The sequence below is a fragment of the Harmonia axyridis genome, chromosome 3 (assembly GCF_914767665.1).
Source record: "Harmonia axyridis chromosome 3, icHarAxyr1.1, whole genome shotgun sequence".
NCBI classification, from domain to species: Eukaryota; Metazoa; Arthropoda; class Insecta; order Coleoptera; family Coccinellidae; genus Harmonia; species Harmonia axyridis.
Genome location: NC_059503.1, coordinates 56,880,932 through 56,902,268, shown reverse-complemented (window position 1 = coordinate 56,902,268; position 21,337 = coordinate 56,880,932). Strand labels below are relative to the sequence as shown.

The 21,337-nt window shown below is 32.9% G+C and overlaps 2 protein-coding genes across 2 annotated transcripts in view; both read left to right on the top strand.

Annotated features, from left to right (window-relative positions):
• The first annotated feature begins 4,958 nt into the window (after positions 1 to 4,958).
• Positions 4,959 to 12,096, top strand: LOC123674580. Its single transcript, XM_045609497.1, has 3 exons — positions 4,959 to 5,221; positions 5,283 to 5,387; positions 7,923 to 12,096. Exons 1-3 carry the CDS (start codon positions 5,060 to 5,062, stop codon positions 8,271 to 8,273), a joined length of 618 nt encoding a protein of 205 aa, XP_045465453.1. The 5' UTR covers positions 4,959 to 5,059; the 3' UTR covers positions 8,274 to 12,096.
• A 228-nt stretch (positions 12,097 to 12,324) lies between these two features.
• The window catches only part of LOC123674579 (proline dehydrogenase 1, mitochondrial), a 63,423-nt gene continuing 54,410 nt past the window's right edge, over positions 12,325 to 21,337 (top strand). Inside the window, exon 1 of the mRNA XM_045609496.1 lies at positions 12,325 to 13,143. Coding sequence (XP_045465452.1) covers positions 12,838 to 13,143 — 306 coding nt within the window. The 5' untranslated portion in view covers positions 12,325 to 12,837. The remainder of the gene's footprint in view (positions 13,144 to 21,337) is intronic.

Genomic DNA, 21,337 nt, shown 5'->3' with positions numbered 1-21,337 from the left:
AATGCCAAATATTTTCTGTGAAACACATGTTTGTAATCCCAATTAGTTTTCGAAGAGTATTTCGATATTTTTTGACTTATGTATATGTATTTATTCTATTTTGTTGTTTCGTTTGATTCAAAAACCTTGGAAACACTTGGTGTAATATTATATATTAAAACATTCCAATATTCTTCATTCACTAGAATTTAATTCTTTTACGCACGATTGCAAGATTCTTCATCGGAAGAAGAAAGTTCTGTATTATCATCGGAGTAGGTGCTTTGGGGGAGAGGGGTGGTTATGACTATTATGTTGTTATTGATGCTTTTTCAGCAGGAGCGCCGAAAAATGTTTTGCTTCAGGCGCCAAAATCACTCGAGCCGGTCCTGGCCTTCGGCATATGACAGGTAGGTAAGAAAGGTACGATAAAAAAGGGTCAACATATAGGTGTCTTGATTTTCTTAATTTCAGCCAAGGAAAAATTAGTTTCGACGAGACAAAAAAGTGTTACCGGTTGAAGAGAAAAGGGAAATCCTTGATGCTTGGTGAATTGATTTGTAGGATTTGTTGTCACTGAAATATTTATTTTCATATTCAGAAAATATACATATATTACTAATTGTATATAAACTAAATGAAGAAAATTTGTGCACAAATGTTTTGAAATAGCTATTTCGATTCTTTCGCTTAAGAAAGTTTGAAATTTTCTTGAGAGGTTGAAGACTGAAGTTTTGTTGATTGATGTATTGAAATCAATTCAGTTATTGGTTTGGTTTAGCTCCTGTAAGTGAAAATTGTGAAAGATGTGGTTCTATAGTCTCGATTGTCAATGAAAATTAAATAAATAAATTTTCTGTATGTCGACCTACGGATTTCTCTTTTGAGTGGATGTTATTTCAATCGATCGCCTCATCATTTGATCACAATGTCTGTATTTTCCGAATTTTGAGTGGGAATTTGTCTCAAACAATAAGATTTGACACAGTGATGACAAATCCGGCCTTAAACAGGATAAGGTCGATAACTACCCAACGGAAGAAACATTTTCTTCCAATCTCGAATGTTCTCCATAATATTGTCTTTGGTCTCGTAAAACTGTTTAGTTATATACGAAGCCAGCAAGTCTGTCTCGGAATGTAATATCAATGTATTGGAAAGAAATGCACATAGGTAGCGCCACACAAGGGCGTAGATCTTTTTTTTTCTTGGGGAAGGTAATCGAAAAAATTTTTTAACGACAACGTTTAGTGATAACTGTGATGAGGAAAGAAAGGTTTGATAACGAAATTTGAAACAAAATACTCGAAATAAATTTTTTATTACCAATTCGATTGTTCTTATCTTATACTAGGTGTTCGTAACTTGCAGTTACGAAGGGAAATGAGAGATTCCTTGGATAATTTTAAGAATAAAATGTCCAATTCACATGATCCCGCAAACGCTTTGTCTTCGAGATACAGGGTGTTTCTTGTAGTGCTAGTTTTTTGTAATGCTTAACCAGTTTATCGAATCTTTATTAATTTTAGCTACAGAGTCGATAAATGAGCCCAAAAACCTATAATTTATTTATTTTTCATAGCTACAACTGGATTTTCATAATAGTTTGGATTTTACTGAGGATTACTATACAGGGTAGCCAAGAGATTGACGTCAAAAAGAAAAAAACAGGTCCCTCGTGTCATAGGCTATTCAAATCACGCCCATGTTTGTTATGCGATTTTTCACGGTTTTCGAGTTATGAATTTTTTATGAACTTTGAGAATTTTCGACTTGACCATCTTAAAAGAGATATAAAAAGAAGTACAAGACTTTTCTGTGAAATTTTTTTGTAACTTGATCTCCATGAATTGTACTTGTATACATAAAATAACCAGCTTCGTAACTTTGATAAAAATTATGGAAATGTTGGTCTCAAGTGAAAAAGAGGTGGAAAAAATCAAAAAACTAGACATTTACTCAAAATTTATTTTTGCCATTTTAAAATTTTTCTGATCAAGTTATGATAGAAAATCCTGAAAATTAGCTCCAGATGTTGGTCAAGAGAAGTTTTAGAAAAAGAAGGGAAAAGGTTTGGCAGTAAATCACACATCGTAAGTTACGAAGCTGGTTATTTTATCTATAAAAGTACAATTTATGGAGATTAAGTTACAAAAAAAATTTCACAGAAAAGTCTTGTACTTTTTTTATATTTTTTTCAAGATGGTCAAGTCGAAAATTCTCAAAGTTCATAAAAAAATTCATAACTCAAAAACCGTGAAAAATCGTATACAATACATGGGGGTGATTCGAGTAGCCCATGACACGAGGCCTTTTTTTTTTTTACGTCAATCTCTTGGCCACCCTCTATAGTGCTGTTTGAATTTTTTTTCGAAATCGATAGCAGATACGACATAACTACAACAAACAAAAATTGTAGTAATGAACCAGAGTATCTTCTTAAATTTTTCTAAACTACTAGTGGTTCATCAAGATAGAAGCGGGCACCCTTCCAGAAAAAATTCACTCTGTAGATTTGCATTCAAAATTAGCATATCACATGATGACAACTTTAAATTGAAATATCTATGCCAATTCAAGCTAAATATCTGGTGAAGGTAAGGTGCTTTGAGAGAAAAACTTAAACTTTGTCACCTCTATCACAAAAACAAAGCGGACTGATGTTATAGGACTTTTTTTCTTGAAATGATCCGAGAAATCTGTCATTTTCATTTGTACCTCCAATTTAGGTACACCCTGTAGATATAGTCGATTCAAAACTGATGTCTTCACAAATAAATTGCAATTTGAATGAAATATAATAAATTGTAAAACACAGACCAGACAATTTTTAATACGAATTACTCAGTTCAGTTCTTTGATAACTACAGTATTGAAATGTTGTGACGAGAATGAAACAAAAAACTGAAAACAACGGGTAAGTGTATACCGATGACAAAAATTACAGATGGCAAATAAGGGGCGATGCCATGCCGAGAAAGCGAATAGATAAAGAATAATAAACCTCGGACATAGACAAGCTCGTAGTGCAATAAAAATACTCATCTTGAAAGCGATAATAAACCCATAAACCGTAAAGAGGTCTGATTTTTTTCTGACTTGTCGATTTCAAAGGAAAGTAAAATGATTATTGGTTCATTTTATGGAAGAATTTTTGTTCTTCGTCTTAGAGAGATTTCTCAAATTTCATATTTTGGAAATCTTGGAGGGGCATTAATTACCCCCAGCATCCTCCAATTTCTTGGCCCTTGTAGTCACAAATGATTTTAAACTCTCATCATGCGCAAACTTCAAATACATCGAAAACATTTTCCAGCGGTATCTAATGTCGTTTAGCACCACTTTTTGTTTACTGCAGAACTCTACAGCTGTAAGGATTCCTCTGGTAGCACAATTATTTCAAAGATAGAGCCACCTGATTTAAATTATTTTCTTTTCATGAAAAACATTCCTATAAACATATATTCTAAAAAGCTTCGTTTTCGGGATACAGGGTGTTAAAATTTGAAAAAAAATCAGTTTTTATGTTATAACTCTAGTATTATTACATTCATTGTTTTGATGTTTAGGTATTGAAGTCATGATAATGTAATGTTCCGAATTAGGTGTCTCCTGCCAAAATTATCCAGTGGCGAAGATATAGGGGTGCAATGGTATTGAATGATCTTATTGAAAATCTACACCACTGCCTTTTTTTCTAAAAAATTTTTTCATTTCTGAAATTAACAGAGCTTCATTACAAAATAAGTCTCTTGAATTTTTTCTAATAAAATGTACCATTTGCGAGAAAATATAGATTAAAAAGTGAATACTATCCACAAAATTCTATAAAACTTAATTTTTCAAATTTTCCACTAGTTAAAAGTAGAAACATCGTCGTAGTGTGGATTATGACGCTTTCAGATGACATTTAATTAAACATTTTTATTATTTGAGTTTCTTACAGAATGTTCGATTTAATGCCATCTGGAAGCGTTATAATACACTACGTCAATTTTTGTACTTTTACCTATGACTAATGGGAAAATTTGAAAAATTCATTTTTGTAAATTTTTGTGAAGAATATTTGCTTTGTATTATCTTGAAAATGATACTTTCTATGAAAATTATTCAAAATAATTTTTTTTTCAATGAAGCTCTGTTGATTTTAGGAATGACATTATTATTTTGAAAAAAAGATTGTGGTGTAGATTTTTAATGAGAAAAGGATCATCGCACTCCTATATCTAAGCCACTAGATAATTTTGGCAAGAGACACTTACCTAATTCTAAAAATTACATTATTAATAAGACTTATATATCCAAAAATTAAAACGAAAAACGTAATAATACTAGACTTATAAGCAAAAACTGATTTTTTTTCCAAACTTTAACTCTCTGTATCTCGAAAACTAAGCTTAGGATATATGTTTATAGGATTTTTTTTTTCATGAAAAGAGTTGTTTTATCCGAAGCCGACATTTTTACACTTAAATCTGGACCTCCCTATAAAGGTACCTACCTATTTTACTTATCAGTAAAATATGTTCATGCCTGTTTCAAGAGGTTCAGATAAACTAACCAATAACAATGATATTGCAATAAATCACATCACATATATACCTACAGATTTGTGACCTGCAAGGCGCAATAGGAGATACTCAGAATACTCAGAAGCTCCTGATGACGCCAAGACAGTGTCTATTCAAACTTTTGGACATAAATGTTGAATTTTTTTTAAATAAACCCTCAAAGGTTCATTGAATTTCAAATAAAAAATCTTCTGATAAAAAGTGTTTTAACAAAATCTTATCATTTTCTCTTTGGGTCTTTCCTTAAATTTAACGATTTTATGTCACATATTTCAACTGTGACGGTATAATTACCGTTGAAATTCAATATCAATAAATAATGAACTTTTTTCAATTGGGGGTGAATTTCAACTTCATGTTTCCACCCACTACGAAGAAAATCAATATCGCGGCACTGCTACCAACCTCCCCACGTTCAAAAAAGCTTTCCCCTTCAGATGGCGGGCATATCCAAAGAGCAAATTACGTGATTTCTCATCATCCTTTTTCAATCTTCTGTGAGTGAACTAATGCCAGTGAAAATGAACGATCCTGGATACGATTTTGAATGCTCCAGAGCAGAACTTTTGGGTATTGCACCACCTTCTTACGATGAATACTTAAAGAACGTCGCCGACAACGTAGAAATATCGAAAAAGGAGGACGAAACTGAAGAAATTGAGACTTCAGAGGTAAGAAAGAGTTGATAATAAAAAAAATTCGAATATAGAGAATTGAACAACAAATTTGTAGTACGTGAAGAATGACGACGAGAACTCCAAAGTTGCAGCGGGTAGGAAGTTGGACGAAATCAACAATATTTTACAGAGCACGCAGGAGAAGTTGCATCGATTCAAGGTAGGTGATAAATAACGAATAGACACAAATAAACAAACATTTAACAAATCACGTTTTCAATAATAATCACATGAATAGGTATTCGTTTAGAGGTAAACATAACTTTAATTGTGTGGCAAATAGTTTTCAGTGGCAGCGTAAGGATTTTTAAATTAATTATTATAGCTGCTGTTGAATTATTCGTCAGAGGAAAACTGATATTAATAATTCTGTATTCTAGATTATTATTGAGAACTGTCTTGTGTTGCTAAATAAATTAACCAATATTCAAATATATTTTGAGTTCTACCTCATTCATTAAAAATGCAAAATCGATGGGATGTGACAAATCTCATACTTTTATACTACCCCAAAAAGGAAAAAATAGCTTTACACTAACTGGAGCATTTGAAGAAGGGGGGGTCATGTGAACCAAGTCCTTGACAAAAAAATCATATGTGAATAAATTCCGAAGTACCTACTGAATGAAAATACAATGTTTGTTTCGTAACAATTTTTATCCATCGCATATTTATATTATTGCTCATTCGTTTCTGTTGTTTTCAGTATATTTGAAAACATTGGCCAAGGGCATATATGTATATTGCAATAACCTATGGCCCATGATAAAATACTCAATATTTCAGTCATAACAGATCCAATAGAATTGAAACTTTTGGAGCGGTTAGAGTAAGAGTATGATAGGTTCAAGCTTGATGAGAAATTTTTTGTTGATCGTATCATCATATCATAACCTAATATTTCGATGACAATAGATCCTCTCGAGTTGAAATATTGGAGGTGGATACTGGAAGGACAGTTATAAATTCGAGTTGTGCACAATATTTCTCGTTGATCGCGATACTAGAATCACAGAAATTCGAAGAAAACATGGAAAAAAATTCCAAATATTTTCATTACAATAGATCTGATATCTGACTAAGATGAAATCCTAAATTTGAATATGTAATATATTATATATACCTACTAACCGACAACCATGATCTCAAAATAAATATCATTTATTAATTTTCTCAAATACCAAATATAATTTTTTTCTTGAGTGAATCAGTCAAAAATCTCGAAAAAGAAACATCACACTGATAAAAGTTTGATGATTTTGAAGGCAAGACCATTTATTCCAGAACCCCTGTCATTTAATTTGGTTTTTTGGGAGGTATAAGGGGGACAACTTTGGAATTTCAAATAAGAACCCCTGTTTTTTATTTCAGATTCGTATTCTATAGAATACGAATTCGTAGAATACGAATTAATGTAACCAAACGGCAGTCTGTCATTTCAATAGGAATATAATATTGTGAGAAAAACAGGAATATGCATGACTATTTACAGGATCGTTACATCTGATTTAACTGGAATTTCCTGTTTAATAAACAAACTAGATAGTTGTGTTCCAAGCTTCGAACTTCAGTATCTACGAGAATTTGCAGTAATGAACACTAAACTAAAACAGGAATTTTTTTACTTATAACGGAACTGTTGTATCGATTTAACAGGAATTTTCCGTTGTATTAAAGAACTATTGTTCATATATTACAATACTTGTTAGCTGTATATGAAACTTATAACCTGAGCTTTTACAGGAATTTCCTGTAGTTAGCTAATATTTAACTGGAATTTCTTGAATGTTCTATTGAATATTATCGTAGTTTTGGCAATAATTTAGGTACATGTATTTAGAATCTAGTATACTAGATTCCAAATAATCTTCTTTCAATTTATATACCCTCATTAATTGATGGGAAGTATTTCGAACCAAGAACAAATAATTGTGCCATTTTAAAACGATTACCAACAGTGTACGTAGGTACTAAAAACAGTTCAGCAGAAAACGTACGAACGGATACATTAAAGTCGTTTATAGACGGAAAATTCAAACTCCATTACAGAGCCATCCTCAAAAAAAAGTATAAAACTGTTGTAATTTTTGCCATAAAATGAAAAGCAGGGTTTCCCATTTGAAATTCCAATGTTGACTCCCATACCCCCACAAGGGGGAATTAAATGGAAAAGGTTCTGGCATAAGTGGAATACCCCCTTAAAACCATCAAATTTTCATTCAAAACATTTTTCTGTAAGGTGTGTCTTTTAGAGGTTTTTGATTGATTCCACATAAAAAATCACCTATACTTCTTATGACTTGTCCTTTATCCTGTACCCAAGATTGGGTCCAACAGAATGAATAAATTATTGTTATTGTTACTTATAAACTGTTCTGTAGTCAGCAACGGCATTCAAAAGTAACATTCTGATACCAAATGAGCACCTTCTTCATATTTTTCAAAATACTCACGCTATGATATCCACGAGTAAAGGTTGACTCTAGTTTTGGGGACACTTCGAAAGGTATCAATAGGTACTTTGGATCCTAAACTATCAAAACAAAAAACCTCTATCGGTACTGAAATTTTATTACTTAAAAACTATCGATATCACATCAAAGAGTGATGACTATATTACAAATAAAGAGCGCCCAAAAGATCTTCTCAATTTTTTCTGTTACATTAACCTTTGAAATAACCTTAATTTCCACAGGCTTCATACGGCTCCTTCACCAACGTATTGAAGACGAAACTTGGAAAAAGCTTAGACATTTCGTTCAGCCAATCAGAAACCGATGGATCTCAGACTATTGATGAGACGACCCTAAATCCAAACACAGATAAAAGTGAAGAGGAGATCATTGGATCGGTCGTTAATGATAACGATAAGGATATTGGATCCAATGGAATGAGGCAAAACGGACAGTCTGCCGATATAAGCAATAGTGGGAAGGAAGACGATGAGACGGCCTACAAGGAGATAGAGCTGAACGACACCCAGGTCAAAAGTCCAGAAGTCAAGAAGTTCTTGAACTTCAGTTTTCTGAATTTAGGAGGAAAATAATGATGTTATTACTTATTTTCCGATGCTAACTTGATATAGGAGCAAATGCATTAAAAGTAGGTAAATTCTTATATGTGAATTAGGATGAAGATTTCGATGACTGAAAAAGATAATTGAAGTAGGCAATTACTAACTGGAAGACTTTAGTTATGTTTTGAATATGATAAATTTTCATATCTGGAGAGAAAAGTCATTGTGCACTCCGATACAAATGACGAACTATTATAAACTATTTTAAAGAGTTTTATCTCAAATTAAACATCACTTAAATCACTGTGAAGTTAAATTTGAATCCAATTGATATTATAATCATGTACATAATAATTGCCACATAATCAATATTTCATATGAAGAATTAAACATCCCTTATATTGGTTTATATTAAACTATGGTAGATTATATTCTACGATTTTAACGATTCATTCAAATTCATTCATATTAAAAATAGTAATTGATGAGCCAAAGTATGAACGTTCTTTTGATCAGGTTTTTTCCGTAAAGTGATATTGAATAATGAAATTATAGAGGCCAGTTGCACCATTTGCCTAAACATTGATTACAAATTTAAACGTTGATTACTCTATGATTTCTCAAGAGTTATCAGAAATTAATCAATGTTTAGGTAAATGGTGCAACTGGCCCTAAGAATCAGTATTAAATAAAACGTCAAAACGTAACATCATTGGGAGAGGTTGTCTACCCAAAATAAGTTCTACCTGATGCTCATTCTGTTTCTAATGCGATTTATATTAATATTTTTTGGGGCGCGAGTATATATACATATATCATTTATAATAGATATAGTTTTAGGGGTGACACTGAACCACGACCTTGAGGTTTATTTGTGTACCTATAGGTAAGTTCTAATTTATAATATCTAACATAACTTTATAAATTACTATTTATAAATAATAGTATCAAAGAGTAATTATTATCCGATAAAACACAGGAAACTGTTTGACGTGTAAATTGATTATCGAAACATGACAGAGGAAAGATTAGAACAAAATTCGATAGCGATATAGTCATATGAAGAATATATATGGTTTGGTTTTGAAATATGGTTTGCCTACTGCTTCTAAGAAATATTCTCATCGAACATATGTGCAATACGAAGATTTTCCGTTATTCTAATATGAATAACATTAGTTTGTAAAAAATAAAATGTATAACAATCATAACATACCTTATGTGTGTTATAGGTTCACAGGATGTTCCAAAATTAGAGGTCAATACACCGTATATTCTACGATTGAAAATATTACGGGACATTCAAATTATTTCGAAAAATGTTTCTAGATCCAGCAAAAGCCCCTCAAGGGTACAGAAAAATGGGGTTTATAGCTTTCACTTAAATCACTCTGAAGTTAAATTTGAATCCAATTGATATTATAATTATGTACATAATAATTGCCACATAATCAATATTTCATATGCAGAATTAAACATCCCTTTTTGGTATATTGGTTTATATTAAACTATGGTAGATTAGGTATATTCTATGATTTTAACGATTCATTCAAATTTATTTATATTAAAAATAGTTATTGATGAGCCAATGTATGACCGTTCTTTTGATCAGGTTTTTTCCGTAAAGTGATATTGAATAATGAAATTATAGAGGCCAGTTGCACCATTTGCCTGAACATTGATTAAAAATTTAAACGTTGATTACTCTATGATTTCTCAAGAGAAATCAGAAATTAATCAATGTTTAAATTTAAATCAATGTTTAGGTAAATGGTGCAACTGGCCCTAATAATCAGTATTAAATAAAATGTCAAAACGTTACATCATTGGGAGAGGTTGTCTACCCAAAATAAGTTCTATCTGATGCTCATTTTGTTTTTATATATAGTATATATACATATATCTTTTATAATAGATATAGTTTTAGGGGTGACACTGAACCGCGACCTTGAGGTTTATTTGTGTACCTATAGGCCAGTTCTAATTTATAATATCTAACATAACTTTATAGATAACTATTCATAAATAATAGTATTGAAGAGTAGTTATTATTCGATAAAACACAGGAAACTGTTTGACGTGTAAATTGATTATCGAAACATGACAGAGGAAAGGTTGGAAAAAAATTCGATAACGATATAGTCATATGAAGAATATTAGTATTAGTTAGTAATATATATGGTTTGGTTTTGAAATATGGTTTGCCTAGTGCTTTTAAGAAATAATCTAATCGAAAATATGTGCAATATACGTAGATTTTCCGTTATTCTAATATGAATAACATTAGTTAGTAAAAAATAAAATGTATAACAATCATAACATACCTTATGTGTGTTATAAGTTCACTGGATGTTCCAAAATTAGAGGTCAATATACCGTATATTCTACGATTGAAAATATTACGGGACATTCAAATAATTTTTTTTCGAAAAATGTTTCTAGATCCAGCAAAAGCCCCTTAAGCGGAAAAATGGGTTTATAGCTTTTCTCTGAAAATAACTCAACAAAAATTCTCAAAATGGGGGCTTCAAGGATAAATTTCACAACAACTTTTTCATACCTTAATTTTTTTCAAATTTTGAGGCAAAAACCTAATGTTTGTACCAAAAAACGTACTCTTCTCTATTTTTTCAAGCAGAGCAGAATTAAAAACTTCTCATGATCGAAATTTTGGTACGATAAAGTTCTCGTTTGAAATTTACCCCTGGAGCCCCCAGTTTGAGTCGCACCTGATGTTTATAGCACATTTACAGTAGTAGTTGGAGCGTGTTTAGAGAGTGACAAAGTCAAACCAAATTTAATAATTTTTTGCTGCATTAGTTCTGAAAAAAAATGAATAGTAGGTATCCATCTTGAGACTCGTACCGGATAATTCGGTAGCAAATTATGGACAACTAATTCTGGGACACCCTGTATAATATATACTACCCGTTATGTTGATAGAACATAACGTTTTGACTTATTTTCATAATATATAGTAATAATAATAATAATAATATTTTAATATCACGTGATATTGATGTAAAAACTTCTACCTATGCATATAATATAGTACACTCATTTTTGCAATAATGTAGGTATATGCAAATGTAAAAAATGTCGTATCTCATGTTAAAAGATATCTTACGGATCTAATTTGAACATATTCTCATTATATACCTAGTTAATAACTGTTCTTTTTCTTGAACCATGATTAGGAAAAGTTCTTGCTCTATTGAATGATCTGCAAAAAATCATATCAAATATTTGTATAAGTGGAGATAATAATATGTTCACGTTGTCATGTATTGTGAAAGTAAATTGAATGTATTTATTTTGAAATGATCATATCATAAAGGAAAATATAGAAAATAATATTTAAATTTGGAATTGAAATCAGCTGTTGAAGTGAGGAAAATGTATATGTAATATGTAAAATCTCCAGAAAAATTGAGATAAAATAAGAAGGTGAAATTTATAATGGTAGCTAAGTTCCTACAATATATATTTCATTTTTTTTAAATGTATTTTCGAATGTCTCCAGTTTGATATTATTTAGTATTTCGTAACTTTTGTCTAGATCTTATTTCTATATCTAAATAGAGAAACATGTAATAAATATGAATATGAAATGAATTGGTTGAATGAATTGATAAATCGAATAGCAATAGTTATTTCAATATTTTTTATGAGAAGTGCTTTTATATGTACCTGCTTCATGTATAAAATGTATATTTTTATGTGCAATATTCATGCATGTTTGAAACGTTGATATTTGAAAAAAAATGAAAACGCATTATTGGAACTTTATGCATTCCTAAACGGGTGTTAAGAATTTATAAATATTAGAATCATTATATCTTGAAAATCTGAATGTTGTATTTATTGAATTGTATGTTGATTATTTCGCAAAATACCTTTTATTATAATGGCTTCACATTTATTTATGAAACAAGATTAAAATTAAAAATAGATATTTGTTTTTTACATCCTTCAACCCTGACGATCGCGACGCCTATGTTCTGGTTTCAATTATCATACAGGTGCATTAAACTTTGTTAAACCACTTCGAATGAGACTTTGTATTCAAAAACCACAATTAATCATTTTTTATTCGTGAGGAAGCCTGAACACTTCATCGAAATGGGAAATTGAAATTTGTATTCAAAATAGGTATTCTATGTGATATCAATCTGTGTTCAATAAATCTGTGATACTTATTTTCCGTCAATTGCGAAAAAGAAAAGAAACGTCAAATAGTGAATAGAAAATTTTGAGATTATGTGTTAAACGTTGTTACTAGTAATTTTAAGTGGAAAATTGTTGAACAATTCCGTATTTCGACAAGACGAAGTGTACTGCTAGCCTCTTATTGGTTCAAATCCGCCAGTAGTGCCATGTGTTGGGAAGTTAGGAACTAAAATTGTGACCGACAGTCGACAGTGTTCCGAGTCAAAGCAGACGAAAATTACTAGCCCAGCCGGAGGTGTAGAGAGGTGAAATCAGTCTATTTTGGCCATCGTAGCTGCACAGTTGACTCATCATAACATCTATACATCGTTATAGTTCTCTCTAGTGCACGAAAACTCTCGGATAAAACTCAATTTTACGTGTAATGGCTTTATTGCGATCTGTGGTAAATACTAGTGCGAATAAAAAGTATGGTTTTTTGTTCGGTACATTAAAAAGCGGTAAATTCGGTAAGATTGATGTGAACAAATTGGTTTTGAAGTCGACCTCTACCTGTTATACGACAGCCGCCACTACCCAGGTGCAAGCTGCACAATTTTCCGATACCCTAGATGTTTCGTTCCAAGATGCAAGAGCCGCTTTTAAGAGTAAGACAAATTGGGAGCTCTTTAGGGCATACCTTGTCTATACACTATGTTCTTTCGACTACCTTGTGGAGAATAACATGAAGGTAAGCCAGTTTCACTCAAATTATAGCACCTTTCCTTTTATTGTATCAAATTCATTCGGTATATGTGAATTTTGAGGTTAACCTGAAGTATTTCCTCGATAAGTTTAATCGACATTTTCATTCAACTTCAGGTACGTTCAAGTCGACAAGATATCACGTTATCGATTTATGTAACATTTTTCGTTATAGAAACGAACTGACCCCAAAGTTGAAAATCGATCATGTTCTAGTGAAATTTTCTTGGCGATGTTGGCAGCACCAGCTTTCTTATCGATTTTCCAGTGTAGGTCGGGAATTGTTCCCGTCTTTTTCATATTATGCAATTCGAGACATTGACGGCGCCACAGGGAAGCAAAGGGGCATTTCGTAATTGAGTCGTGCAGGTAGATTTATGGTACTACCCTAATCTTTATGGGTGTTGCGGTTATACTACGTCAAAATAACACAGGGTTTCTGTTCACGGACCATAAAACGATGAGAGGTCTCTATTTATTAGTTTATGAAGTGTTATTTATATACTCTTTCTCAACTTACAACATTCTACCGCTCATATAAAATATTTTTAGAAAAAAAATTCTTATTGTTTTCTATCCACTGGAATATTCGCAGACGCTCAGTCTACCTTAGGAATATTATTAATAATATGTGAGATTAGATAACGGACAGCTGACTTGGCTTTGATTTGAACGAGTGTACTAAAAATACGATATATCAATCATCTTATCGTTTGAGCTCTAGCTGACCAAGTGTTCAACTGAAAACCTCAACAGAAACATAAGTAGATGGTTATTATTTGTACTATTTGGGAACTTGATAAAAATAGTTCAGTCTTGCGGAAGTTGTAGGAAATGTTCTCGAATATTGATTACTGATTAGTGCTTAGAATACAGGGTTAGAACTATTTAGAGGGACCCAACAGGGATATCGAAAACCGTTAGAAATACAGGATGGCTTAAATTACAAAAAAGTTTTATTTAGGGATGAGTGTATTGGTGTGAACGGATTAAACATATCTCCAATGGTTCTCGAAAAAACAAAATCCAAATATTTTTTTTCTGTATAACTTTTTTTTTTTGAGATAACTTCACGAAATTCGGTTTATAGCCATAATCCAATATAGAGATTCTCATGGTGTCGTCAGATTTTTTCTGTTTTCCATTGTTTCAGAGACGCGGTAGTCAATTTTTTCTTATGGATGCCATGGTTCTCTTTATGGGGTGATAAAGAAACACACTCTATAAAAATATCGAGTCATGGTAGGCAAATTTGAACTTCCTTCTCATTTTTTTGTTTAAGAAGTAGGCTGGTGCCAAAATAAGTTTTACTTCGTTCAGACGTTATGTGAAACCATCACTTAATTTTGTAGAAACTTAAATCCTGTTTGATAAGTAACGTCCTATTAATTACATAATCATGCTGATACCAACACTCTACATAGCGCACAGCTGGCAATGTCTGTAGAAATTGTTCTACCTAATTTAAAAAAAAAAAACAAGTGATGATTTCACATAACAACTATCAACAAAGTTTGTCAATTCTGGTCCAGCCTACCACTTGAACAAAAAAATAAAAAGGTAGTTCAAATTTGGGTAACTAGACTCGATATTTATATTTCTGTAGAGTGTATATAGTAGGCTGGAGCCAGAATTGTCAAATAACTTTGTTGACAGTTGTTGTGTGAAACCATCACTTGAGTTTTTTAAATTATGTAGAACAATTTCTACAAACATTGCCAGTTTTACCATATGTAGACTTCAAAATTCAAAATTTGAACAAAAAATGAAGTATTTTATTAAGGCTCTTGGTCTAGGGCTTTGGAATATAGTGCCTTCCCACCTCAGTAAAGCTAGTAGAATCTTTTTGGAATTTCCGATTTTTTTTTTGATTTTCATAATTTTGGGCTAATTTATTACCCTATTGAAAAATGTTTTTCTTTGATTGTAGGAGAAATCGCGGGTTCTGTTAGCTGAACGTTGAGCTAGTTAAGTTAATCGATTTTTTTGTAGACAATCTGCTTACTCCTCGGTCTGGGTAGTCTGAACCCACTGCCAAATTTCTTGGTTTCTGCTAGCTTTACCGTTAAGTTAGCAGAACCGAACCGTGAATAAACTTTTCAGAATAAATGCACTTACATGGTTTTTGTAGGCTCTGTTCAGGCTAATTTATTACCTTGTTAATAAATTTTAGCTCTTCAGTTTTACGAGATATCATGGGTTCTTCTATGTTTATCCTAAACTATCAGTACCAAATACAATTCGAAATAGATGAAATATTTGATTGCAACTCATTTTTGGCTCATTTAGGTTCACGTTTGAACCCACTTTTGATTTTGTAGATTTACGTTTTGAAAAAAATCAAGAGTTCAGCCTAAAATTAATTGCAAAACATTGAAAATTGGCCACCATGAACTACTACATAAAGTGGAAGCTATAAACTCTGCCGAATTAAAAAAAAACTTTTCATATCAATGTTTCTTAACCTGAAATTGTAATGTCAAACATATAAGGCGATGTTTACCTAAGTTTTTCCTCGATTTTAGAGCACGGAACTCTTCGACACTAATCGCATCATTTTCATATCCCCAAGAGCGTATACAAAAGGTAACGCATTATGGCGATGATCAATAAAATGCCCCTAAATCTACGCTCGAGTTTTGGCAAGCTTTCAACGCAAGCCCCGCCTGAAAGACTCAAAAGCGAGAACGGTTTCGCCGTTATGTAGGCTAAATGCGATACTGTATAGATCGCGTGGATTGGGGGAGATTCCTCGGACGTTTCATCTTTTCACGGCCGCTGGGTAGATGGTTTCTTTCGCTATTTTCGACAGATGGGACAGACGGGGGCATCGAACAGATGACTACAATATAGGGTGTTTGCGACACAATAATTTATTTTTATAATCGGTGTTATACTCGCAACGAATATTTTTTTCAAAAAATTTTGATGTAACGGTTAGAATTTCGAGGGTTCTCCGATAGAAGGATTTTGCTGTCGGCCAACGTGAAAGATATATCTTTCAGATAATAATTAATATCTTCTTATTACGGCCGTAAGAAATTGTCGAGGAATCGACAAACCTAGGTTTTCCTCAACACTGCGGGCTACAGCAACAATATTCTAAGTTGCTCTTGCAGGACGCACACGGTTTCGATTCTTCATATCACTAATTTGTAACAACAGCTCAAATTCTCCCACCAGTGTCACAATTTACCACTACAGGAAAAATAAAAATATTGTGAGAATTGTAATAATTTGCAAATATAATATCCTACATAAACCATTATGAACAATAAGAGAAAAAATTATATGTTCAACTCGGCTTGATTGACAGCCTCATCTGAACTATCAGCCGAGACAGTCAGTCTACTACTTTGCTGTTTTGTTTGCTGCCTAGTAAAATAAAAAACTATTTTTCCACTTAAAATCGCCTTGTTGAATTTACCAAAAAACGTTTTGTCTATTTTATCAAAAAACTTCCTACATCGTTTGAAAGTACGACGTTTTATCTATAGTAAAAAGATGACGTAGTTCTTAAACTTGTTAGCTCTTTTTGTTTGCAATAAAATTGACGTTTGGCAATTTTTTATATTTTACTACAGAAAAGTATTTTGTCTAAGAAAACATTTTCGTTTCGGAAAGTAAATCTTGTTTTATTGAGTGGCTTTGCGCCCCTAAAATTTGGCGCCCCGGCAAAATGTCCGGTATGCCGGTCCTGTAGGCGGTCCTGTTCGGACCTACCCAAAAGTTCTTTTGGGAACTATAACTCCAACATTTTCACTATTTTTGTAGTGAATTTTAATAATTTCAATAGGTTGCTGAAGCGTGTGTCGTTCCATTTTTAGTATTGGCGTAGTTTTTACTTGTCAAATGTCAAAACAAGACAGCTTTGAAAGTAACAGATGCCCAGATATCGGGCTATTCAAAATGAAACCTCTTATTGGAAAATTATTTATAGGTACTTATTAATGAATTAATAATATTATACCTCAATTATCTGTTTATATGAAAAATACGGAGTGCAGGTATGCTTATCCCTGCTCAAAGGAACCTGTTTTTGGTGAGAAAAAAAAATGAATGACAAAAAGCTAATTAGGTTAGCGTGACGGTAAGAATGATATTCGAATTTAACCTGGTCATGAGAACATTGTTTTCTCTCAACGTGCAAAGGAAATAATTTCACAACGATGACTATGGTTTTGTATGTACACTTCTGATAAAAATACGAGCCCCCCCACTCGGGAAATTAGGTTGTATCTACAAAATTCCAAGCGAACCTACTGATCTGCAATGATAGACGATTACCAAGATTCACTGTGATGCTTAAAATTAATTATTTTATAATTATATTTTTAGGCTCTCCCATGTGAACCATGATCTTGAAAAAACGATAATTTTTTTTACATTTAAATGTAAATATGCCCAAATGATGCTCCAATTTAAGCTTTATATCCAACTTTGAAAAAGAATAGAATTTGTGCAATAGTTTAGAAGATTAGCGTATACAGATGGACAGAATATATTTGTCTTCTGTTAATCTCTTCTTATCGCCTATGCCTATTTTTTTCTTGAATTCATCAAATTTACAGGCAAATCTATTACTACTGCTTCATTATATCTATACATAGGTCAGGCCCGGTCTGGCTCCATTGGAGGCCCTCGGCTAGATGCTGATTTGAGGCCCCCCTTCAGGAAATAAGACGAGAACCTCCCCCGGCAGCGAAAACGTGCTCTTGAATAATTTTTAATTCTGAAGTTACCCGCTTGTAAAGGGTGTTTTTTTAGAGCTATAGAACTTTAAATTGCAATAAAACAACGATGGATTATTCGATTGACATGAATTTTATTTATCCGCAAGATAATCTTGTGGCATTACATTTTAAATATGATTTCTGGCCAGGGCCGGATTAAACTCTTTTCCGCCCCTAGGCCAAAAACAATTTGCTGCCCCTATGAGTAAAGAGAATTTTAAAAATTCAAATTTTTTAAATACGTGATTTTCGCAGAAGTTGATAAAGACAATTTTCTATCTGGAAATAAAACAATCCAATGTTTCAGAGTTATATTTCATAGTAAAAAATTACAGCTTTCATAATCAAACTAATAATGGTTTTCTTCTTGCCTTCTTTTCCGCAAACTGTTGCAACACAGCTTCGAAGTCTAATTTTTTCAACAATTCAGCTTCAATGCACAAAACGGCCAGAGAATTCAAACGCTCTTGAGACATGCTAGATCGCAAATAGGATAAAATTCGCTTCAATGCTGAAAACGACCTCTCTGCTGAACAGTTCGTTGCAAAAGTGCATAAAAACATTCTAATTGTAATATCGATGTAGGGAAACACTTGCACTAAGCTTTTATCACTTCTAATGAAGGTACTCATCTCGTGTAGAGTTTTTGGAGGTTGTTCTAACTGTGCTAAGTAGGATTTGAAGTGCAAACATTCATCGTGGAGTTTTTCATCTAAATCCTGAGGAAAACTAGAGATGAGATTAGTAACCGCTACTCCTAATTCTTCAGAACTAATCGATTGCAGTTTTAATAAAAAGGAGAATTTCGCAGCAAAACCCTTGTAGCAATTTTTACGTTGATTCAATTCTCTTGTTAGATAGTCAATTATAACAAGATAAACCCCTACTCTGAAGTTTTCCCTCCCACTCAAAGCAGTATGTCCCACTCGAGTTTCATCAGCAGGAACAGTTCTTGTTGTGGCTCTTCTTTCTTCACTTCGATATTTCTCAAATCCAGAATTGATCTTCGCTCTCTCCTCAAATCGATCAAATTGATCTCTTAATCCTAAGATATAATCAACCAATGACTCATAATACAAAACTACTTCATCTATACCAATGCCAACTTTCTGTATTGCTTCGCTCACTTTATCAAATCTTTCCAAAATTGGACTCTATACAGCGAACATTATTGCGGTTTCCAGAGATGTTAGCTTGATTTTCAATCCTTTTGCTTCACTCCCAGTCTTAGACCTGTCCCGCTCATCAATTTCACTCAAAGCTGCGACAACTTCTTTCCAATTTTGGTTCATGCTGTTGCAAGCTTCATATCTCGCCGACCAGCGAGTTGTAGATAATCGTTTCACTGAAGGGCCAGTCAGATGTTTCATTATTATCCCCCAGCGAGCAGTCGAGATTGAGAAGAAAACGTAAATATCCTGAAGAAGTGAGAAAAAATCCCGAGATGCCTTACACGATCCAGCAGCGTGTTCTCCGACGAGGTTCAGCGAATGAGCCGCGCATGGGATCCAATACGCCAAAGGAGAGATTTCTTTTATTTTTGCTTGCAGTCCATTATATATTCCTGACATATTTGCCGCATTGTCATAGGATTGACCTCTACAATTCGCAAAATTGAAATTATGCTCCTCCATCATCTTAATAACAGCGTTATAAAGGTCTTCAGCCTAGTGTCCCGGATTTGGTATAAATCCTGTGAGTAAAATTACCTAAGTTAGTACCAAATTATCCAATGAGCTCATAAAGATAACTATTATTCACCCTAGTAAATATCAGTAATTATGTGTGAGTAGAATACTATATTTTATCCACGACTTCCTGGGTAAAATTCGAATTAATCTGCATTTTCAAAAATTAGAGTAGTTTCCAAAGCGATGACAACATTTTCTGCGTTCGCACTGAAAATTGCAAGCTCAAAATGAAGTTCAAAATTTTCACGTGACATCGATTCCATCAGTAGCCTTTTTTTTACCGCGCTGATAGCTTGGTGGTTGATCTTACTGTCAGTCGGTCTATCACGATGCTGATAAGTTATTCACTGCTATAATTCATATGTGCATATTATAGAATAGTCGTGGACAAGAACAATTACATTGCATAAATCAATTCAAATTTTCATTTTTATGTCAAAATTATTATAATATGTAATGAATTTGTTATTTCAAACGTTTCGATCATTAATCGCTCTTACTAATAAACTGGAATTGATAAAATAGCTACACTTAAAAACATTTTTTGAAAGTAACATCATTTCAGTATTGGTAAATGAGAAAACATTAAGAAAAAAATACAACTTTTCTCAATCTTACCTAAAAATCTTTCCACTGGTTTTCCGTCTTCTTTATTATAGCGAGTAATAAAAGCCAGTTGATCGGTATGCGTTATATCTGGTGTGGAGTCTACGCTTATTGAATAGTATTTGGCTTCTGTAACTTCCCGATCAATTGATTTTAGAACTTCTGTAGCCATAATTTGGATAATTTCTTCACAAATCGATGATGACAAGTAAGAGACGTTCCCTCTGCCTTGATTTCCGTGCTTTTCAATGTGATCAGCAAGAAAAGGGTCAAATTCAGCTAGAAATTCTAATAGCATCATATAATTGCCATTATGTAGACTACCAAATACTTCCGTCGAACCCCTGAATGAAAGTCCTCTTGATGCCAATGCCTTGATCGCTGCAACAACTCTCTTTAAAACTTCTCTCCAGTACTGTACTTCCCGCTTGTATTCTTTAACATGAAGTGCATCTACCTGGCCAGCTGCTTTTTGCCTTTGGAGTAAAATTAGGACACAATTTTTGTGATTCTGTGAATTCTCGTGCTGTTCAATAGTAATAGGATTTTTCCAATCATTAAATCCGGTAGATTCAAATGGACCTTTTCCATTGAATAAACGGCATGGCAGACAGTAGAGACGTCCTGTGCTGGCAGAGTAAATCAAGAAATCGCGAGTGTGAGTCTCGGCATTTTTCAATCGGGTTTTAAACAATCCTTTCGAACAATATCGAACGCGATCAGTGTAATTCCTTCTTGAAGCTTCAAAATCTAATAAATCAATATTTTGTTTAATTCCACGATTGATAAAATTCTGCCTCAACTCCTCTGTTATTTCATCCCACAGAGCTGGATCATCACTGAAGTTATCTGAACTGCCGCTAATTTCTGGAAAAGCTTTTTTCGGATTTTCACAAGATTCCACTTGTTCCGGAATCTCCATAATGCTTTCAGCTTTGTTTGATGTGTTGTTACCACTTGTTGAAGGTTGATCGAATTCTTGTTGAATTTCACTCAGCTTTGTCGAGTCCACTTTTTGTTTTTTATCACCTTTTTGTAAAAAGGTGTCAATCTTGGGAATCTTCTTCACCAGTTCCTCATTTTTTTCTGATCTTTCCTTTGCTCGTTTTCTATATTCACAACCACTTTCACGTTTTCTTGACATTGCGAA

Excerpts from the sequence above, each read along its gene's own strand:
- LOC123674580 (XM_045609497.1), top strand. The coding sequence starts at position 5,060 with ATGCCAGTGAAAATGAACGATCCTGGATACGATTTTGAATGCTCCAGA. Across the intron at positions 5,222-5,282 it reads AAGAAATTGAGACTTCAGAG|TACGTGAAGAATGACGACGA; the intron begins GTAAGAAAGAGT and ends ACAAATTTGTAG. Across the intron at positions 5,388-7,922 it reads AGAAGTTGCATCGATTCAAG|GCTTCATACGGCTCCTTCAC; the intron begins GTAGGTGATAAA and ends TAATTTCCACAG.